Source organism: Phocoena sinus, chromosome 4, assembly GCF_008692025.1.
Source record: "Phocoena sinus isolate mPhoSin1 chromosome 4, mPhoSin1.pri, whole genome shotgun sequence".
Lineage (NCBI taxonomy): Eukaryota > Metazoa > Chordata > Mammalia > Artiodactyla > Phocoenidae > Phocoena > Phocoena sinus.
Window position 1 is genome coordinate 78,778,648 of NC_045766.1, and position 22,283 is coordinate 78,800,930.

The 22,283-nt window shown below is 36.1% G+C and overlaps 1 protein-coding gene across 8 annotated transcripts in view; it reads left to right on the plus strand.

Moving 5' to 3' along the window:
• Window positions 1–22,283, plus strand: part of GSK3B (glycogen synthase kinase 3 beta) — a 202,975-nt gene that overhangs the window by 125,883 nt on the left and 54,809 nt on the right. For all 8 annotated transcript variants that reach the window (XM_032629875.1, XM_032629878.1, XM_032629872.1 and 5 more), the window contains 2 exons: window positions 4,336–4,442; window positions 7,231–7,328. In XM_032629875.1, coding sequence (XP_032485766.1) covers window positions 4,336–4,442; window positions 7,231–7,328 — 205 coding nt within the window. The remainder of the gene's footprint in view (window positions 1–4,335; window positions 4,443–7,230; window positions 7,329–22,283) is intronic.

Genomic DNA, 22,283 nt, shown 5'->3' on the forward strand with positions numbered 1-22,283 from the left:
GAAGAAAGTGTATTCTGCCATTTCTGGGAGGAATGTTCTATAAATATCAGTTAGATCTATCTGGTTTATTGTGTCATTTAAAGCTTGTGTTTCCTTATTTATTTTCTGTTTGGATGATCTGTCCATGGGTGTAAGTGGGGTGTTAAAGTCCCCTACTATGATTGTGTTACTGTCGATTTCTCCTTTCATGGTTGTTAGCATTTGCCTTATGTATTGAGGTGCTCCTATGTTGGGTGCATAAACATTTATAATTGTTATATCTTCTTCTTGGATTGATCCTTTGATCATTACGTAGTGTCCCTCCTTATCTCTTGTAACAGTCTTTATTTTAAAATCTATTTAATCTGATACGAGTATTGTTACTCCAGCTTTCTTTTGATTTTCATTTGCATGGAATATCTTTTTCCATCCCCTCACTTTCAGTCTGTATGTGTCCCTAGGTCTGAAGTGGGTCTCTTGTAGACAGCATATATATAGGTCTTGTTTTTGTATCCATTCAGCCAGTCTGTGTCTTTTGGTTGGGGCATTTAATCCATTTATAGTCAAAGTTATTATTGATATATATGTTCCTATTACCATTTTCTTAATTTTTTTTTTTTTTTTTTTTTTTTTTTTTTTGCGGTACGTGGGCCTCTCACTGTTGTGGCCTCTCCAGTTGCGGAGCACAGGCTCCGGACGCGCAGGCTCAGCAGCCATGGCTCACAGGCCCAGCCGCTCCTCGGCATGTGGGACCTTCCCAGACCGGGGCATGAACCCGTGTCTCCTGCATCGGCAGGCAGACTTTCAACCACTGCACCACCAGGGAAGCCCTTGGGTTTGTTTTTGTGGGTCTTTTTCTTCTCTTGTGTCTCCGCTTAGAGAAGTTTCTTTAGCATTTTTTGTAAAGCTGATTTGGTGGTGCTGAATTCTCTTAGCTTTTGCTTGTCTGAAAAGCTTTTGACTTTTCCATCGAATCCTGCCACTCCCTTCTGGCCTGCAGAGTTTCCGCTGAAAAATCAGCTGATAATGTTATGGGGATTCCTTTGTATATTATTTTTTGTTTTTCCCTTGCTGCTTTTAATATTTTTTCTTTGAATTTAATTTTTGTTAGTTTGATTAATATGTGTCTTGGTGTGTTTTTCCTAGGGTTTATCCTGTATGGGACTCTCTGTACTTCCTGGACTTGGGTGACTGTTTACTTTCCCATGTTAAGGAAGTTTTCAACTATAACCTCTTCAAATATTTTCTCAGACCCTTTCTTTTTCTCTTCTTCTCCTGGGACCCCCATAATTCGAATGTTGGTGCATTTCGTGTTGTCCCAGAGGTCTTGAGATTGTCTTCAATCTTTTCATTCTTTTTTCTGTTCCTCAGCAATTATTTCCACCATTTTGTCTTCCAGCTCACTTACTCATTTTTCTGCCTCAGTTATTCTGTTATCGATTCCTTCTAGTGTCTTTTTCATTTCAGTATTGTGTTGTTCATCTCTGTTTGTTTGTTCTTTAGTTCTTCTAGATCTTTGTTAACCATTTCTTGTATTTTCTCAGTCCATGCCTCCATTCTATTTCCGAGATTCTGGATCATCTTTACTATCATTACTCTGAATTCTTTTTCAGGTAGATTGCCTATTTCCTCTTCATTTATTTGGTCTTGTAGGTTTTTACCTTGCTCCTTCATTTGTGACATTTTTTTTTGCCGTGTCTTTTTTTTTTTTTCCCCTAATGAGTGGGATTGTGTTTCTGACTTACTGGTTGTTTGACCTGAGACTTCCAACACTGGAGTTTGTAGGCTGTTGGGTAGAGCTGGGTCTTGGTGCTGAGATGAGGAGCTCTGTGAGGTCTCACTCCAGTGAACATTCCCTGAGGTCTGAGGTTCTCTGTTAGTCCAGTGGTTCAGAGTCGGAGCTCCCACTGGAGCTCCCACCGAAGGAATTTTGGCCCAACCCTGGGTTCGTGAACCAAGGTCCGGCAAGTTGCCTGGGGCAGCAAAAAAAAACAATAACAAAGTAAAAAATAAACAGATATGTTAGGAAGAATATAAAAATAAAAGTATAGATGAATCAACAGCCAGAAGGCACATCAGTACCATAATAGTAAAAAAGAGGAGGAGGAAAAAGAAAAAAGAAGAGAAAAGATGTGGGCAGGGGGAGGCCTTGGCTGTGGAGGGCGGGGCCTAAGCAAGGGTGAGGTTTGGGTGGTGGGCAGGGCTAATGCTCAGGACTGACAGGGCTGGAAAAGGCCGTGGGGGCTGTGGGGGGTGGGGCTTAGGCTCAAGGAACAGAAGGGACCCAGGTTTGCCCCCCAGCCCTGGTCTCAGAGGGCGGGGGACCTCACAGGGGAGCCCAGCAATCTTCCTGGGGTCTAGTGGGTGGGGCAGTTGCCCTCTGCTCCTCTCCCTCTCTTCCTGGAGGGCCCCTCCCGCCTGCCTCTCCTGTTCTCCCCTAGGCCTCCTTCCTATGCCCCCAAGGACCCACGAGACCTGGAGGGGCCTTTGGAGGGCAGGGGATTGGTCTGGGAGCTCAGCAGGCTGCGCGGGGCCCCAGTGGGTGGGGCAATCACCCTCTGCTTCTCTCCTGTCCCTCCTTGGATGGCTCCTCCCGCCTGCCGCTCCTCATCTCCCCAGCCTCCCTCTTATGCCCCCAGGACCCACATGGCCTGGATGGGGCTGTGGAGGTGGGGTACTGGCTTGAGAGCTCAGCAGGCTCCCCAGCCCAAGTGAGCCAGGCGATCACCCTCTGCTCCTCTCCTTCTCTTCCCAGAGAGTCCCTCCCTTGTGCCTCTCCTGATCTCCCTGACCTCAGGGGCACAGATCCTGTCTGACCTCCACTTCTCCTCCCCCGTCAGTCCCCCTACTTCCTACCGGTTTACTTTGGGGTTCCTACTATCTCCTTGGGCGTTAGCGTCCCCCACCAGCGGCCGGCAGGCACACTAGTTGTGGGGAGAAGCTAACTTTGTGTCTTCCCACACCACCATCTTGACTCTGCCTAGTTCACTTTTAATAGCTCTGATAACAAAGCTGCCTTTTTTGTTTTTAACGGCTAGTTTGAGCAAGTAGAGTTTGGGTTACACTTTGAAGGTAGCGCTATCAAGTGGCATTTCTAATATTACCTTCTTTATCACTGAATTTTCTGACTAAATAATTGGAATCCGTCTTGTTAATTTAGAAAATTCTTTATAAGGTAGAAAGGTTTTATCAGTTTTACTGAAAAAGTGTCTTAATTTTCATGCCTAAAAACAGGGATTAGTGTTTATCAATTTATGAAATGGCTGCTGTATGTCAGACCTTGGTGAGAATGTTAAAAAATAAACTGCCTCCCACCTTCAAAACTTGTGATGAAGGAAGACCAGGTTATGGTCAGACTTATCATTGACCAGAAACAAATGTAAGAAAAGAAAGCCCAAACTGAAACCTTTGTGACTACTTTCATCTATCTCTACTCTGATTTTCCCGTACCTTTACCTAAAAAAATTTTTTTACCTTTTCTGTGACTTACTTTTTTACTGTTTTGATTTTGTTGTTTGTATTTATTTCCTGTATTTATCTTTCCTATAATTGTATGTCAAAATGGTTAGCTTCTGTAGCAGTTTATTTATTTTAGTGTGTCTTCAAGTTATCTTGAGAGGTACTTCGAAAGAAACTAATTTTAATATTTAAAATACATGCCACAAAGTATTTGGGAAGGAAAGTTGGATTAAGAGAATGTGTGATTTAACTTACAACAGTGGAATTAGAATTCATGGACTGTGAATTACCTCTGCCCTACAGGAAAGGGCCTATCTTTTTTTATTGGATAACAAATGCTTAGACAGTTAATAAATTGACCAAATGGTGGAAAAACATAAAGTAGATTGGATCTGCAAGCTTTGGGATACTTACTCTGAGTCAGAAGTCAAATTTTAAGAGAGTGGCCAATTTCCTACCTTTTTCAAAAACATATTGGGTAAGCAGTATTCATTCTTATAATCTATTACTGTGCTTTTTGGTGACGGGAAGTACCGCTCATTTTCATGCCCTTTCTTCTTTGTATTTTAAAGGTGGAATTCAGGGAACAAGAGCAGAAGAAATTCAACATTTATCATTTTGTGATTTTTTTAAAAATCTTTTTCCTCAGGTGACAGTTAACAAATGCATTCTTTAAAAGTTACTGTTCTTTTTTCAGAGTGATATGTTAAAATTATAAGTTTGTTTTGTCAGACATAGTTATGGTTCATATTTTCTTTTTCTTATATATTGCATGATTGGAATTATGGGAATCTTAGATAAACATTGTGTTGCGAGTGCGAATGATAGCAGTTTACGATAGCAATGATACGGTTTAGATTTCATTTAAAGAATTTTTGCTTTTGATTTTTTTATTAGTGCAAAGCAGCTGGTCCGAGGAGAACCCAATGTTTCGTATATCTGTTCTCGGTACTATAGGGCACCAGAGTTGATCTTTGGAGCCACTGATTATACCTCTAGTATAGGTAAGTAATGGACCCAAATATAATGGCTTGTAATTATTTATTGCATCTTGTTTTTAGTAATTTAGTATTACTAATCTGTTCTTAAATATACCTTGAAATATATTTCTTCTTAAAGATTGATATGCAAAAATGTATAGAATTTAAGATATATTTATTATTCTACTTTTACGTTTCTTGTATTATAAGCTACTCCTTTGTGATTTCTTTAGGAGTACAGTTATTTTTAACTTAAAATTGTAAATAAATTCTAAGTATACCTTTTCTAACTTAAAAAAAAAAATTCCCCTGAAATATTCCCTTCTGAGCTTGATTGCCAGTTGGAGAATTTGCATCAATTAAGTTTATGATTAAAGTGGTAGGATGACCATATTACTGATACTCCTGCTGTGCTGTCTCAGTTGGTTATTTAAGTCTGCTCAAAAGGAACAATCTGATTTTTTTATTAGTAGTTTGGACAAACCCACCAATTCTGTAGAATTTGTCACCAAAGATCTTTAATGATAGAAGGAATTGAATAGAGACAGTTTGCTTCATTCTTCATTGACCTCCTCTTCTACCTCATTTTAGCCCACTAGTAGTAGTGCACATACAGAGTATGATCAGCTGAACATGAATAGGAAGCTAAGAAAGGAGCAACCTTAGGGTGGCATGCAGGTGGAGGTCAACTTTATTTTATTGTTATATATTGCTTCTGAAGAGAATTCCTTGGTCCAAAAGCATACAAGACAAACAAACAAAAAAATAAGTAAATGCGGTTTGCCTCTTTTATTTATTTATTTTTTATTAATTTTATTTTTGGCTGCATTGGGTCTTCATTGCTGCATGCGGGCTTTCTTTAGTTGGAGCAAGTAGGAGCTACTCTTCGTTGCAGTGCGTGTGCTTCTCATTGCGGTGGCTTCTCTTGTTGTGGAGAATGGAGTTGGTGTGCGGGCTTCAGCAGTTGTGGCACGTGGGCTCTAGAGTGCAGTCTCAGTAGTTGTGGCGCACGGGCTTAGTTGCTCCGTGGCATGTGGGATCTTCCTGGCCCAGGGTTCGAACCCATGTCCCCTGCATTGACAGGCAGTTTCTTAACCACTGCGCCTCCAGGGAAGTCCTGGTTTGCTTCTTTTAAAAAAGTCATGATCATATTATGTGACATATTAAGGCATGTTTAACATAAACCTTTAACCCTCTTAAGAGTATATTACTTCTGTAAATGTCCATGTGCCTAGCAGTTCTTTGGGAATACTTCTCACAAAAAAGGCCAGTGTAATCTGTTTCCTCTACTAGGAATCAATTTTCTGGATATTATGAGTACCTGCTTTCCAGTAGCCTCCTTTGCATGACTAAAACCAGATTCTGACGTCCTAGGCGTAGGACTCACCATAGGCCACTGATTCAGCTGGGACCTTTTGAACCCTAACAAGCCTAGATTTGGCTTTCCCTTTTAGATTTAGGATACTTGCTTCTTAAGACTCTGGAAGATTTATAAATAAACAAAAATAAATATATTTAAAAGTGTTCTAATACAAATATATTTTGGAAATATTTTTAACAATGGTATTAAAAGTGAAAGTAGCTGGACAAAATCAACTTGAATTTCTTAGATGAATTTTCTGTCATTATTTTTCCAAGCCAGTAAAATGTAGTCATTGGAGCAGGGATTTCTAATTCCTCTTTTTTTTTTAATTTAATTTTTATTTTATATTGGAATATAGTTGACTTACAATGTCGTGTTAGTTTCCAGTTCCTCTTGTTAGTGCGTCTTACCACATCAGACTGATTAAATTATTTATTGTCCCCATGCCATTCACCATTCTTCTCCTTCCCTACTGGTAGATGGAAAACCCAGCAATGATTTATGTTCATCTCCCTAAAACAGTTGTTTGGTGATTCAAAACCCAGGAATTCAAAACCCAGGATACAAAACCCAGGAATCCAGAAACTGAAAATTAGCTTTTTCTTGCAGGAAGTCTTAGGTAGTGGGCTCTAAATAGAGTGCCCGTATAATTTATCTTCTCATTTGGTAATACTTTTAAGAGAGAAAGGGGATGCTCTTCATAATTATCCCAGGACAGTCATCTAGACCAGGACTATCGTGGGTAAGCCAGGATGTACGCTTTATTTTTTTATTTAGTAAATTTATTTATAAATTATTAAAATTTATTAATTAAATTATTTTTTAAAGTTTTCTCTCAAGATTGAGGTTTCTGCTTTGACTTAAAAGTGAATTAAAATTTGTAATTTGTAAAATAAAATGTATTCTTCTCTCTTTGCATTTTAAAATATTCATATATTTAAGCACATTTTTCTGTCAGTCATATTACAAGACAAAAGTTTAACCATTTAAAGTATTAAAATTTTTTTCCCAGAAATTTTCATTGGCTTACAACCCTGTACATAGGACATTAAACCCTTGCTTTCTGCTACTCTGTATAAGTACCTGCCAATGTGAAGAGATTGTATCACTTTGACTTATTTTTAAGTATAATAAGTAAATAATCATGTGCTATGTTTTCATTCTATAATCCCTGTCTTGGTTGTTGAAGACTTGAACATCTGCTATTTGATAATTAAATAGATATTACCCTTTATTAGAATATTCTTATTGTCCTGTTTCCTGTAGTAAGTTTAACACAGTTTTTAAATGCATTAAGGATAGTTTGATGACTTTTTGCCCTCTGTTTTGGATTATACAGTCTTTTCCTTGTGATATTTCTCTGACCAAAGTAAAATTAGAAAATGTATACAATTTAATGCAACTTAAGCTACAGAGTATTAATAAGCTTTCTTTTTCTTTTTTCTTCAGATGTATGGTCTGCAGGCTGTGTGTTGGCTGAGCTGTTGCTAGGACAACCAATATTTCCAGGGGACAGTGGTGTGGATCAATTGGTAGAAATAATCAAGGTGAGAAGATGGGATCAGAATTTTTGAACTAGAAGGAATCTTACTGCTGTTTTCTAAGAATCCATATCTCTCACACACTCATGAAAAACTGAGGAAATGGAGAATGTGATCTAAGATCACATAGCAAGTTCAGCTGTGGAAGAAGTATAAGAACCCAGCTTTTGCTTTCTAATTGAGTTATTCTTTTGTTATGTGATACTAGAAAAGCTATTTTGGCTATCTGATGCAAGAAAGGGATATATCTGTTATTTAAAGTACTTAAAAGCAATAGATCACTAAAATGTATATAAACTGAATAAAAACCCAAGCTATGTCTATTTTTGCTCACCATGTGCTCTCTGCTCATAATACTCTGCTGAGCACATAGGAGATGCTTGTATTTAGTCAATATTTATAAAATGAAAAAGTGAATATATATGACTAGATCACTTGATAGAAGCAGAATTTTTACTTATAAGTTAAGGAAGTTTTTACTTATAAATTTACTTATAATTTATTAGGTCTGTCAACACCTTTATTAACAACATCAGATCCAAAGTATTATTATTTTGGAATTCATACTGTCTCTTAAGAACAGCAGCAGTGACATTTTCAAGTTTTTAATATTTGAGATCTTAAATAAGTTCTCACCTCCCCCCCTTTAGTAATATCTAGTGTCTCTGTATTTAGACCACTAGATTGGTTGATTCTAAGGTTATAGTTTGTCCAAAGCAACAACACCTACTGTCTATTAGGCTTTATTCTTGATTTTCCAGATGTTTCATGGAAGTGGAAAATTGAAAGTCTCCTTAGAGGTTATGTAGTCCAATTCTCTATCCAATGAAAGAAGCTTCTTAGTTACATTCCTGACAGATGATTTTTCAGTGTTTTCTTGAATACTTCCAGCATCAGGTCGCTACTTTGGAATGCAGCCTGTTTTGTATCTGGACAGCTTGAATTTAGTTTTTATTGTGCTGAGCCTCAGCAGCTTATTTATTTATTTATTTATTTTAAAAAATTTTGTATTTTATATTGGAGTATAGTTGATTAACAATGTGTTAGTTTCAAGTGTACAGCAGCGTGATTCAGTTATACATATACATTATCTATTTTTCTAAATCTTTTCCCATTTAGGTTATTACAGAGTATTGAGCAGGGTTCCCTGTGCTATTCAGTAGGTCCTTATTGGTTCTCAGTAGCTTTTTGTAGTTATACACAGGATGGTGATTAAGTTATTTTAAAATCCTTGTACTTAATTTATAAGAATATGTTACTTTTTTTTTTTTGTGGTATGCGGGCCTCTCACTGTTGTGGCCTCTCCCGTTGCGGAGCACAGGCTCCAGACATGCAGGCTTAGTGGCCATGGCTTACGGGCCCAGCCGCTCCGCGGCATGTGGAATCTTCCCGGACCGGGGCACGAACCCGTGTCCCCTGCATCGGCAGGCAGACTCTCAACCACTGCACCACCAGGGAGGCCCAGAATATGTTACTTTTGATAAAATGATCTTGCTAGGTATCAGTGTGTACAAGTGTGGTTGAAAACACCCATGTGTAATCAAGAATCTTCCTTACTATCTATATAATTTCTTATGATTTGCCCTTGAGATCACTGGTATTTTGCTGTCTTCTTGTAGTAACCATCTTTTAGTTTCAAATTGAAGCTTTAAACTTAGTTCAGCAGACCTACTTCCTTCCTGATTCCCATACTACACTCAGATCTAAGTTCAGATAGTTTGATTTCCTTGTTTCCTAAAAGCCTATGTATTCTTCATTATTATTCAAATTAGTATTCTAATACAGGAGTTGGCAAACTTTCTATAAAGGGCTAGATAAAACATTTTAGGCTTCATGGGCTAAAAGGAAAGTTAGGGATGTCTGAGATATATTGGATTGGGCAAAAAGTTTGTTTGGTTACTGAACACATTGTTCAGTAAAGTTCTTCATGAAAATGAAAAATGTGTCTTTTATTTGTACTTAAAACCGAACGAACTTTTTGGCCAACTCAATATAACAAAAAAATTTCCACATATTTTTCATTGATGAAATTCAAGTCTCCTAATTAGAGGAATGGATTTCTTTTGAGGGGGCTATAACATTTCTCTTAATTGGGGTTCAAAGTCAGTGTTTCGTATCATCAAATTGATTGCAAATGTTTATCTGTAAAATCAATTCTTAGTTCCTGGGCCCTTCCTACATAAACAGAGATTGGGCCATAGTTTGCTGACCCTTAGTCAGTACAACCGTTCAGCATTTCTTCTATCCCCAGGCTTTCAATTGTATCTGAGTTTACCATACTACAGTTCTCCTGGTGTATTGACATCCTATTTGTCATATATGTTTAGCTTATTAGAACTGCATCATTTCTCTACTGATTATAGTTTAGAACTGTGTGATGGTTTATTCTTTGTCATTAATTTTAATGAATTCATACAAGACACAAACCAAATTGCTTAGGAAGCTAAACTGAATATCTGTGATAAATCCTATATCTCATATCTTATACACCTTTAAGTCCAGAACTTATTTCACCACTTTTTGTCAGTCCTTGTAATTCAGTTTTCTACTAATATTGGTCTGTGCTTATTTAATTTTAGTAGAAACTGTCAATTTGTTATTGATGTCATTTTTATTTAGGGCTTATTTGTTGCAAGTTTGTCCATGATTAATTTGTTATAGTAGGCCATCTCTAAAATAAAACACTCTTTTCATTTTTATGTTATCTTGTCATCTTGCATTTATACATAGTCATCACCTACTGAAGTTCCAAGATCACTTTCTATAGATGTTTTGAAGATGATATAATGGAGTTAACATCCCAGGACAGTTTGGGATATCAAGCTTCTCAGTCCCTTTTACAGTTTTAAGCAATACTACCCAGGATAAATGATATATCAGTATTAGTTTACCACCCATTTGGTGACCTAAAGTTATACATTACACTAAGGTTAATTAATAGACATTGTATTGGGGTGTGTGTGTATGTGTGTATAGTATAGCTCTAAATCTTATTGCATGGAGGTTAATAAACTTTGTAGGGATTTTGTGTGTTTAAGTTAGCTCTAAGTCTTGTTGATCCTGTCTGTGTACTTTACATGTTGAAAATCTGTGGTGTTTCATTGAAATAAGAACTCTTAACTAATTATGATATAACTGTTCCAGTTTTCATGATCTAAGTTGTATGTCAGAAAAGAGTTGTATAGGTTAGCTTTCAAAGTTAAATGTATTAAGGCATTTTATATTTTAAGCAAATATTGTCATTTCTGCTAATCAGGACTTCAAGAATAGATTTGAGTTTTCTGTGAAAAGTGGTCTCGCAGTTGCCCAACTCAAGTCTCAGTTTTTTTGAGATGTTAGGCATGCACCCTTAGTCCTTTCGGTAACTAGGGAATCTATGTTACTGTTCCTTTCTGCTCTTTCCATTTTCTCTCTTGAAAGCCTCATGGGTATTCCTCTGGAGTAACTGGAGGTAGCTGACGCAGCCCCCCACACCCCTGCCCCCGGTACGATAGGTACTCTTCTCTCTGATTTTGAGTTTATGCAAAAAGTGAACAATCGTACAGCAAACTTCATAAATTATAAATGGTAGAATTACCTAATTATTTTATAAACTTTCTGAGCAGGGACTTTCTTTTATTGTTGTGTTTTAATATCCAAGGACACCAAAATAGTTTTCAGTAAGTGTTTAAATTGAATTAATCTACTAGATCATTGTTCATTCATGAATTTGGAATTACCTGGGAATTAATAAGAAAAGTTAGTGTGATTGTTGTTGTATATGTTGTTTACTAAATTTTATTGGCTTGGACGTCCATGCCAATAATTTACAGAATGAGTAACACAGAGTATTATTTAAACTGAGCTAACTTAGCTTAACCTTAACCTCCCTACTTACCCTCAAATAAGGCTTTTGAAAAATATTTAGAATAAAATTAAAATACATCTTCAGAGTAAGTTAAAAGTGTAAGGCAGAATGGAATAGAAAGTCATGAGAAATCATTTTTAAGCATGAAAAACACTTAGCTTTCTGAAGTTGATTTCATACATAGGATTATCAGATCAGAATCTCATTATGCTGGTTAATCTCTGAGTATCAAAAAGTGCTTGGATTTTCAAAGCATTTGTAAACAGAGAGATTCTGTTTGGGACTTCTAAGATAATAAGATTTTTTTTCTTAAATTCTTCCTTAACAGTACTAGTTAAAATACCCTTAAGGAATATTTGATGTGGTTTCAGATACCTGGATAAAAATAAAACATTTTGGGAGAAGATCTGTCAGGAATTTCACAAACCATAGGTTCAGTGATATAGCATTGTCCTTTGACACCTCTGCGAAAAGTCATAGCAGTGGGGTTAAAGAGTCTTTTGAAGACTTGGAAAAGGTAGTAGTTTTTAATATGATTACTTTTTTATAATTATATATGCTATAACTTTATATGCTTAATGCAGAAAATATACCCAGACACAAATGCAAAGAAAAGAACAAAAATAATCACTTTCTGTTCTGGTACATCATGAAAAATAACTTCTGTGAATATTTTTATACACTTTTCTATGCATATGTATGTTAAAACAAAAGTGCCATCTGTTTTGTAGACTTTTTTTTACTAAATAATTAAATGTATTTCTCATGTGAAGAAGTGTATGTTGACTAAGTGATTTTTTTAATGACTGCATAGATTCTATTGTAGGTTCTATTCTGAATTACATAATTGATTCTGAAAAGAATAATATAAAGTGATAAACTATTGCTTTTGAAGAGAAATTCCATATTTAGCTTCTCAAAGATTTGATCATTAACTTCCTTATATAAATGACAAATGTCCCCAAAATTCCGCAGATGGATTGAAGTTGAAGCAGTCTAGGAAATTCTGGACCTGGGAATGCTGTAGGTTTTACTAATAGTTTCTTTTCCCCCTCCAAATTTTAAAATGTAAATTTCAAGTAACAAAAGGCAAGCTTCAGTCCAGAGTTGAATTTTTGGATTAAAATATCACAGAACTTAATATTTGAAAGAAACCAACCATTTTGTAGAATTTCAAGTTTTAAATGTAATAATGTTCCTAGAGATATACTTTGATTTATTCCATAAACATTTACTTATGCTTTGTAATAATATGACCCTTTCTTTCTAATGGAAGAGTTTTAAAGGCAGAAGTAGTTAAGAGTCCACCTCTAGATGATAGAATTTCTCTATAGCTTTCATAACTGTAGTAACTAGCCTTTTAAATTTGGATATATCTCTTTTAGAAAAGCATGACATTAAACATGTAGATCATTTTTTCTTTAATTTTTTATTTTTATAGTTGATTTACAACATTGTGTTAGTTTCTGGTGTACGGGAAAGTGATTCAGGTATACATATATATGCATATCCTTTCATGTTCTTTTCCATTATAGTTTATTACAGGATATTGAATATAGTTCCCTGTGCTATATAGTAGGACCTTGTTTATCTATTTTATATATAGTAGTTCGTATCTGCTAATCCCAGACTCGTAATTTCTCTCTCCCACATTGGTAACCTTACCTCTTTGGTAACCATAAGTTTGTTTTCTGTGTCTGTGAGTCTGTTTCTGTTCATAAATAAGTTCATTTCTGTCATATTTTAGATTTCACATATAAGTGATATCATATGGTATTTGTCTTTCTCTTTTTGACTTACTTCACTTAGTACGATAATTTCTAGGTCCATCCACGTTGCTGCAAATGGCACTATTTCATTCCTTTTATGGCTGAGTAGTATTCTGTTTTTTGTATGTGTATATACGTATACCATATCTTCCACATCTTTTTTAACAATTTATCTGTTGATTCCATGTCTTGGCTGTTGTAAATAGCCAAGGTTGCTTCCATGTCTTGGCTGTTGTAAATAGTCCTGATACGAACATTGGGGCGCAAAACATACTTAAATAGTTTGTTATAAGGCAATTAAAATTACATAATTTCCCTTTTAAAACAACTTTACTAAGCTATTGTTTAATTTTCTCTTAGCAATAATTCAATTTAGATATTTGTGTAGATGGCTCTTACACAGGTAAGAGCTAGTAAAATCTTATCTCTAGCAGAAACTTTAGAAATTTGAAAGTAAAAAACAGATCCAAATAATCTTTTGATTATGTTATTATAGCTAAGTAAGTGGACTTCATTTCTTGTGTTGCCTATCAGTAGAAAAAGATTTAGCAGTGGAGAGTGGGATTAAGGAGAGAGAGGGAAAAAAGAGGTTTTTCACTTTTTACTGTTCTGTGATGTTGATTTTTTTTTTTTTAAACAATCAGCTTTTTGAAATCCCAGAAACTATGAAAAAAATAGGTGTTTTCAGTTGTTTTGTGCCAGAATCTTTTGTTAGGAAACAAAAACAGTTACATAGAGTTAAGAGAGCTGCATTTTATTACAAATGTCTGTCTAAATCATTGTTTTCCTGGTCTTCCAGTTTGACTGATGGCTCTTTGCAGTATAATTTATAGACAAATAGATCAGTGATTATCTGGCCCCTCAGAAGTCTACATTTTCTAATATTGGTAAAATACTGCTAATTATAAAAGCTACCACTCAGTGAGAACTTCCTCTGAACCAGGCACTGGGCTAAGCACTTTACATATATTACCACATTTAATCCTTACCTTAATCCTAGAAGGATGATAATGACAAAGATGAGTACCACTACTGTATCTGGGAGGGGTTGGGTGGTAGGAAAATCCTGTCTGATTCATCTTTAGCTAAATTGGTGTCCTCTATTCATGGTATTTTGTAGCTCTGGGGAAAACAATATGATACTTAATGTCAACTTGTTGTCTAGAACCCATTAATTTAGTATATTTTTAAATATATTTATTTATTTTGGGCTGCACTGAGTCTTCGTTGCTGCACGCAGGCTTTCTCTAGTTGCGGCGAGCGGGGGCTACTCTTCGTTAAGGTGTGCAGGCTTCTCATTGCGGTGGCTTCTCTTGCTGCGGAGCGTGGGCTCTAGGCGTGCGGGCTTCAGTAGTTGTAGCACGCGGGCTCAGTAGTTGTGGCTCACGGGCTCTAGAGCGCAGGCTCAGTAGTTGTGGCACACGGGTTTAGTTGCCCCGCGGCATGTGGGATCTTCCCGGACCAGGGCTCAAACCCGTGTCCCTTTCATTGGCAGGCGGATTCTTAACCACTGCGCCACCAGGGAAGTCCCTGAATTTAGTATTTTTAAAGTATGACCACAAAATAAAGGAAACAGCCCCTAAATCTTATTGTAATGAATATACGAAATCAGTTTGTGATGTCTTTGGACTAGATTCAGTTGTGCTTCATCTAAAGCAATCAAGGTTGTAATAGTGGATTCCTTGCTTTCAAGTACAGCTCAGTGTCATTTTCATCATCTTTGTTTAGCAAATAGTTTAGCTTTCAGTTATCTCCGTATTATGAGTTGTTTAGCACCTGTGTGTGCACTCTCTCCTGGCTTAACATTTTCACCATTAAACAGTCTTTCAGACAGAGGTCTCAGATATTAACTAAATCAGAATTTAATGAGTATAAAATACTTTTTTTCCTAAGTTTTTTGACGGATCCATGATGTATCTTTGCTAACATGCATTTGGAGCTTAATCATATGTTACCTGGTGATATTTCTTGTGCTGTCATATTATAGAGCTCTTGTGTTGTTAACAGACTGCAGGGACAGCATATTAAATTTAGTTCTCTCTCCTTTTTCCACTCTCCGGAACAAGTAAGCACACTCCATTACACATTGTGGTACACATTTTTACTTGTAATGTATCAATATAATATGCAATATATAAAAAAAATTTTATTGCTTTTTTCATTCTTGTATTATTTGTTTAAATTTTTCTATGTTTATTACTGACTAGAGCAGCAACTTTTAGTAGCTTTTGGATCATGGGCCTCTTTGAAAATCTGTTCATAGCAATGGACTCTCCCCCAGAAAAATGTAGTCATGCCAGAGTTTTGCATATGATATCAGGTGAACTTTGGACTTTCTGAAGCTCATCCAGAATCCCTAGCTTAAATATCCCTATACTAGTACAAGGAACTATGGTTACAGTTTATAGTAACCGCCTGCAGTATAAATATTATGTACATAATGTCAACGTTTTAAAAATAAGTGAATGAGGGCTTCCCTGGTGGCGCAGTGGTTGAGAGTCCACCTGCCGATGCAGGGGACACGGGTTCGTGCCCCGGTCCAGGAAGATCCCACGTGCCGCGGAGCGGCTGGGCCCGTGAGCCATGGCCGCTGAGCCTGCGCGTCCAGAGCCTGTGCTCCGCAACGGGAGAGGCCACAACAGTGAGAGGCCCATGTACCACAAAAAAAATAAATAAATAAAAAATAAAATAAAAGTAAAAATAAGTGAATGAGTAAATGAGTATTAGAATAATCATTTTAATGTAAAACTCCTCAACTACATCTTTACATTAATATGTTGTACATAGACCAGAAGAAACATCAAGTTTTAAGTAACTACTATGAAATTTTACTGACTCTACAGTAATACTAGTACTTGGTTAAATCTCTGTGCGCTTACATGTAAGTGTGCCCAGGCACAGAGAAGTCGTCTTCTGGCAGTGTGGTCTAGTTTAGCTTTTGACTTGAGAATAATGACATCCATTTGAAATCTTTAATTTCCCCAAAACAAACAGTATAAAATGATGTACTAAGTTGCCACGATATGTTTTATTTATGCAAAGAAACTTTTTTCACACAGACCTAAGTTTCATGACATTGTGACCTCAAAACTGTTGTACTGATAATTACATTTTACAACCCGACTCAGAAGACCATGCACAGAATTACTCTTTGTGGGATATAATACACTTCACGTGTCAACTGCAGATTCTTCCACATGGTTGCATTTTTTAGTTCTTTGGTGTGTTTGCTTAATTTCAGGGTCCAATATAAAGAAACACTGGAATCTTGTAGAGGGGCATTTATTTTGTTAAAAGCATACTGATTGATATTTCATATTTATAAAACATAATGTTTATATTATTGATACATATATAATAGAAGGAAAACATGAAGAAAATCTTGGCATGTGGTGCTATGAAGAACTATAGTGTTAATGATTCTCAAAAGAAGCAAGAGCTGGGTGATGTGTGTATAAAATGTTTACATGTCTCAAAGCGGAGTGTGATTTTTAAAAGTTTGGGAAATACAGTGAGGTGTTTTTTTTTTCTTAACCCAAGAGATTCTAATCCCACCCCTATCCCCTTTTCTGTTTTGTACTCCTACCTTGAGCATACCACTATGGCTGAGATTCACCTAGAAAAAAAGGCCTTTGACTCCTGTGAATATGTATTAACCAAGAATGACTTTTTTACTTTATGTTGAATAATTTGCATAATCAAAACAGTAATTACCTTTTTCAGGGGGAAGGAGGGTACTTGTTGCCAAATATAAAATTTTATTCAGGAAGAAAAAATGAGAGTCAAAGCAATCTTTAAAAAAAAGAGTAAAGTCATACTTCCCATTTTTGAAACTTACTATACAGCTGCAGCAATCAAGACAGTGCATATACAATGGAATATTATTCAGCCACAAGAAAGAAGGAAATCCTGCCATTTGTGGCAACATGGATGGACCTTAGGGCATTGTACTAAATGAAATAAGCCAGAGAGAGAAAGACAACTACTGCATGGTATTCCATGTATGTAGAATCTAAAAAGAAAAGAGTCAAGTCATAGAAACAGAGAGTAGAAAAGTGGTTACCAGGGACTTAGGGAGGTGGAGGAAATGAGGAGAGGTTGGTAAAAGAGGACAGACTTTATAAGATGAATAAGGTCTGAGGATCTGATGTAAAACATGATGGCTATAGTTGATAACACTATTAAATGTTCTCACCAAAAGAAGGAAGGAGGGAAGGAAGGGAAGAAAGTGTGAGGTGATGAATATGTTAATTAACTAGATGGTGGAAATCCTTTATATGTATATAAAATCACCACTGTGTACATTTTGTATGTCTTACAATTTTGTCAGTTAAACCTCAAGAAAGGGTTGGGGGAAGTATAGTACTGACATGAGTGTAGGCATGTAGATCAATGGAGTAGAATTGAGAGTCTAGAAGTAAACCTTTACATTTATGGTCCATTGACCTTTGACAAGGGCAGTTCAACAGGGAAACAATAGTCTTTAACAAATGATATTTGGGCAACTGGCTATCCATATGCAAAAGAATGAAGTTGGACACCTACCTCTTACACCGGATACAAAAATTAACTCAAAATGGATAGACCTAAACATAAGAGCCAAGACTATAAAACTCTTAGAAAGAAACATGGGTGTAGATCTTTGTGACCTTCAATTAGGCAGTGACTTTTTAGATATGGCACAAAAAGCACAAGTGACAGTGGAAAAAACAGATACATTGAACTTCATCAAAATTTAACAATTTGTGTTTCAAAGGACACCATCCAGAAAATTAAAAGCACACAGAATGGGAGAAAATTTTTGCAAATCATATATATGATAAAGGACTTGTATCCAGAATAAGGAACTCTTACAACTCAATGATAAAAAGACAACCCAATAGAAAAATGGGCAAAGGATCCGAATAACATTTCTCGAAAGAAGACATACAAATGACCAGTAGGCACACATACACAAAAAAGATGCTCAACATTGTTAGTCATTAGAGAAATGCAAATCAATACCATAATGAATACTACATCACATTCATCAGGATGGCTAAAATAAAGACAGACAATAACTAGTATTGGTAAGGATGTGGAGAAATTGAAATCTTCATACATTGCTGGAGGGATTGTAAAATGGTGTGAACAAAAAATGGTTTGGCATTTCCTCAAAATACTAAACATAGAGTTACCATATGACCCGGCAATTCCATTCATAGGAATGAATTGAAAACATTTATCCACACAAAAACTTGCACATAAATGTTCATAGCAACATTATTTATAGCCAAAAAGTAGAAATGTTTCAAATATCCATCAGTTGATGAATGGATGAAGAAAATGTCAGACACAAAAGACCACATGTTAATGTGATTCCATTTATGTGAAATGTCCAGAATAAGCAGATCTGTAGAGACAGAAAGTAGATTAGTGGTTGCCAGGAATTGGGGAGAGTGGAAATGGCAGTGACTGCTCATGGGTGCAGGGTTTCATTTTGGGGTGATGAACATGTTCTAAAATTAGATAGCAGTTGATGGCTGTACACCTCTGAATATACTAAAAAAAATCAGTTCTATACTTTAAAGGGGTGAATTTCATAATATATGAAGTATATCTGAAAGATTTTTGTTCTGAAGACAAGAGTGACGGCATGTGCCTACAGAACTTTTGATCAGGTCGTGTTGCTGTTTCCACCATATTTTAAGAAAGGCAATAAACTCTGACCGTAGTTTTGCAAAGGACTCAGATCAAGTTAAGTGACAGATGGCGCAGGATTAAATGGAGTACAGCATGGACACATAAAGGGACCCTCCTGTACTAGTTTATCCCCTCTAGGCTGAGAAAATACTTCAGCCAAATTGTTTAGTTGTGTTCAAATAACATGACAACTTGATGCTCTTTTCTTCACAGATGTTCCTAATGGGATTTTAAGATTTGTATTGCTGCACTTTTTTGCCGGGGAAGGGGTGGGTGGTGGTTCCTTGCCTTTTGGAAATCAGTGGAGAACCCTGAGAAGGAAACATTGCATACACCACCAAAAAAAAAAAAAAAAAATTCTTATACCAAAATTTCACTCATATATTGTAAGAAAGAGGTAGATGGAAACTGGATAAAATCTGTGTGTGTTGAAAGTTAAGTATTTTGGCTACCTACAGAGGACATAGCATTTTATATCAATCCTGTGGAAGTGAAAATGTGTAGAAATGATTCCAGTGTCAATAGAGTACTAATATTTTGAAATAGAATAGCTCAGTGACATCTTTTCTAGTTTTCTAATTAGAGAAATTTGTTACATTTATGATATAGGCAGCCAACTTGACAGTTATGCAATTTGAATAAACATTTCTTTTATGCAGAAAGGAAATAAAGATGTTTAATTATTCAGCCATGTCACACGTAATCTCTTGCTTCTGTGTTACACAGTTTTTATCTGCTTATTTAAAAAGCTTTGATTGAATTCATTATGTATAGCCTGGGTCATGTATCCTTTTAGTCTTTCAGGGTACATACCACTAAATCAACAACATGCTGATTTAGTGAACTATCTGGGCTAGAACATCGAGGGTCTTTGCCCTCAAGGAGTTCAGAGACTCATTGAGGGGAGGAAGGGAACAAATGAGGGCAATAAAGTAAGGCAGGTATGATCCCAGAAGTCTGAGCAGAGTACAAAGGCAGGAGCATTCTATTTGGAGGTAAATCCTATCTGGAAGGACTTCATAGAAGAGGTAACTCTTGAGCTGACTCTTGAAACATGGAAAGATATTCACCATTTAGTGAAAGGACGAGAATGGAGGACATACGTGCCAATTTGGACAAGGATGCTTAGTGAAGTCAGGTCTATTGTGTGTTGCTTTATGGTTTGAGCCTAAGGTTCTGAATGGTGGGGATAGAATATGAGTTTACCAGGAGAGAGAAGGCTGGAGCTGTGGGCAGTGGCCAGAACACATTAGTATGTAAGCAGCTGGAAGCCACTGTAGGATTTTAAGCAGAGGAGTAACAGATTTCTAATAGAATTTCTTTTATTTCACGTTTGCTTTAAAGGCTGCACATACAGCTCTATTGCTAAAGTTTGGCGACCTCTGGTGTTGAGCCATTAAAACGCAAAGCTGTGAAAGAAATGTATTTCAGAGCTTTTGTCAGATGATTCTTGGCTGTGTTTTATTTCTTTGAAGACATAAATTGTAATTCCTGACTTGATATTTATTGGTGTTAGCTAAATTTGCAACTAAATGAATGAAAAAAATGTTAAAACAAGCATGATGGGACCGGGTACAAATGAAATGATTGATTTAATCATAAGGGATGAACAGCATCCCCAAAGGGTTGTGACAGGCTAATCTCTGGTACTTTGAGTCTTTCCACCACCTACTCCACATGATGTTCTAGGACAATGGACTTAAAAAATGCTTTTTTGCAATAAATGGAAAGATCTTATTCTAATAACAGATAACTCAAGAGTACACACGTCCCAATGGTGTGATAATTTTGAACGTCTGCCCCTTTTATTGTGTGAGAGATATACGTACAGAAAAGTGCATAAAACATTACGTGTAGTTTCGTTTCCTTTAAGTTGTGGGGGACTCAGTTTTTAGGAAATCCAGGAATAATAATTATTTTTTAAGTGTACCCTTAGTCTAAAAGTTTTGGGAAAAAATTACTTTTCCACCTCTTAATATTTGGGGAATCCTAAGACTTGTTTTGTGTCTGAAGTGATGAAGTCCACATCAAACATGCTTTTTCTTAATCTATAAAATGAAAAAGTTTAAGTGTATGATTTCAGAGTTTCCAAATATAAATCAGCTGAAATAAATCAGGCGGAAATACACTCTGAACCTAATAGAAACAACGTAAAACTTAAAGATATACTCAGAAGTAGAAATGGGATAGTTGATGTATTTAAATGTTTTATATTTGTGGTATTGATTGCAGATGGTGATGCATTCAGAATCTTGCTCTTCATAATCTGTCACTTGTTTACCTTTTAGCCTTTAATGTTGCCATCCATCCATTTTCTAATCCTTATTTTCTGTTAGCACTCAACTGTTAACAGTTATCCAGATCATGCTGTTCTCCACTTGGTACCTAGAGCGCATAGAATGTGCATCTGACTCGCTTGCTTCCTAGATTGCTTAAGTAAAATTAGCTCTTGCCTCTCCTTTCAGGATCCTTTCCTGAATCTTTTCCTTACTTCAGTGCATTGTTAGCACTTTCACCTTACACATTATCTGTGCTTATTTTGTTGTACTGATCTTGGCTATTTGAACTTGACTTATAATGTACAAGTCTCTCTGCCCTAGAGCTCCTTGAGCATAGGAACTTTGTTGAGTGAGTGACTTAAGGAGGCTGAAAAAATTTTTTAAATGCCTCTCAATTATGTCTAACCTTTGCATTCTTACATTCCTTTGCATCTTAACTCATACCTTTGCTTTCTTAAAGACTAAACATACTGTATATAAAATAATTCTGATTTTAGGGTTTGACAGACTGATAACTTTTAATGCTAGCCTTAATATAGCAACAGAAGAAGGATAAACATATGGTTGTATTTAGGGTAGTAACGTCATCACAAATTACATAATGGTCTGTTTTTTACTTTTTAAATTAATTTCATAGAGATGTTAACTTACATACAATAAAACGTAGCAACTTTAAGTGTACAGTTTAATGAGTTTTGACAAACATATAACCACTATACTAGTCAAGGTTTAGAACATTTACATCACCCCAAATAATGGGGTGACCAAATGTCCCAGTTTGCCCAGGACTGAGGGATTTGTCAAGATAGTCCCAGGTAAACTGGGACAGTTGATCACCCTGTTTGTATACCTTTGCAGTCTCCCATCTTCTGTTTCAGGTTACCATAGGTCTGCTTTCTGTCACTGATGATTAGTTTTTCCTATTCCAGAATTTCATATAAGTGGAATCATATAGTATATGTATATTTTTATATCTGGCTTCTTTAGCTCAACATCATGTTTTTGAGACTCATCCATCTTTTTATTTGTATTACCTATTTATTCTGTTTTATGCTTAGTTGTATTCTATGCATATACCACAATTTGTTTATCCATTCACTTGTAGATGGGCATTTGACTTGTTTTTTTGTTTTGGCTATTGTGAGTAAAGTTTCTGTGTTTGTTTATAAATATTTCTGCAGACATGTGTTTACATTTCTCTTCAATAAAGAGCTAGGACTGAAATTGCTGGTCATATGATAAGTGTATGTAAACTTTGTAAGAAATCATCAAACTGTTTTCCAAAGCAGTTTCACTATTTTTCACTCCCACCAGCAGTGTATGAGAGTTCCAGCAGTTTACATTCTTACCAACATACAGTATTCATAATAACTTTAAGTTTAGT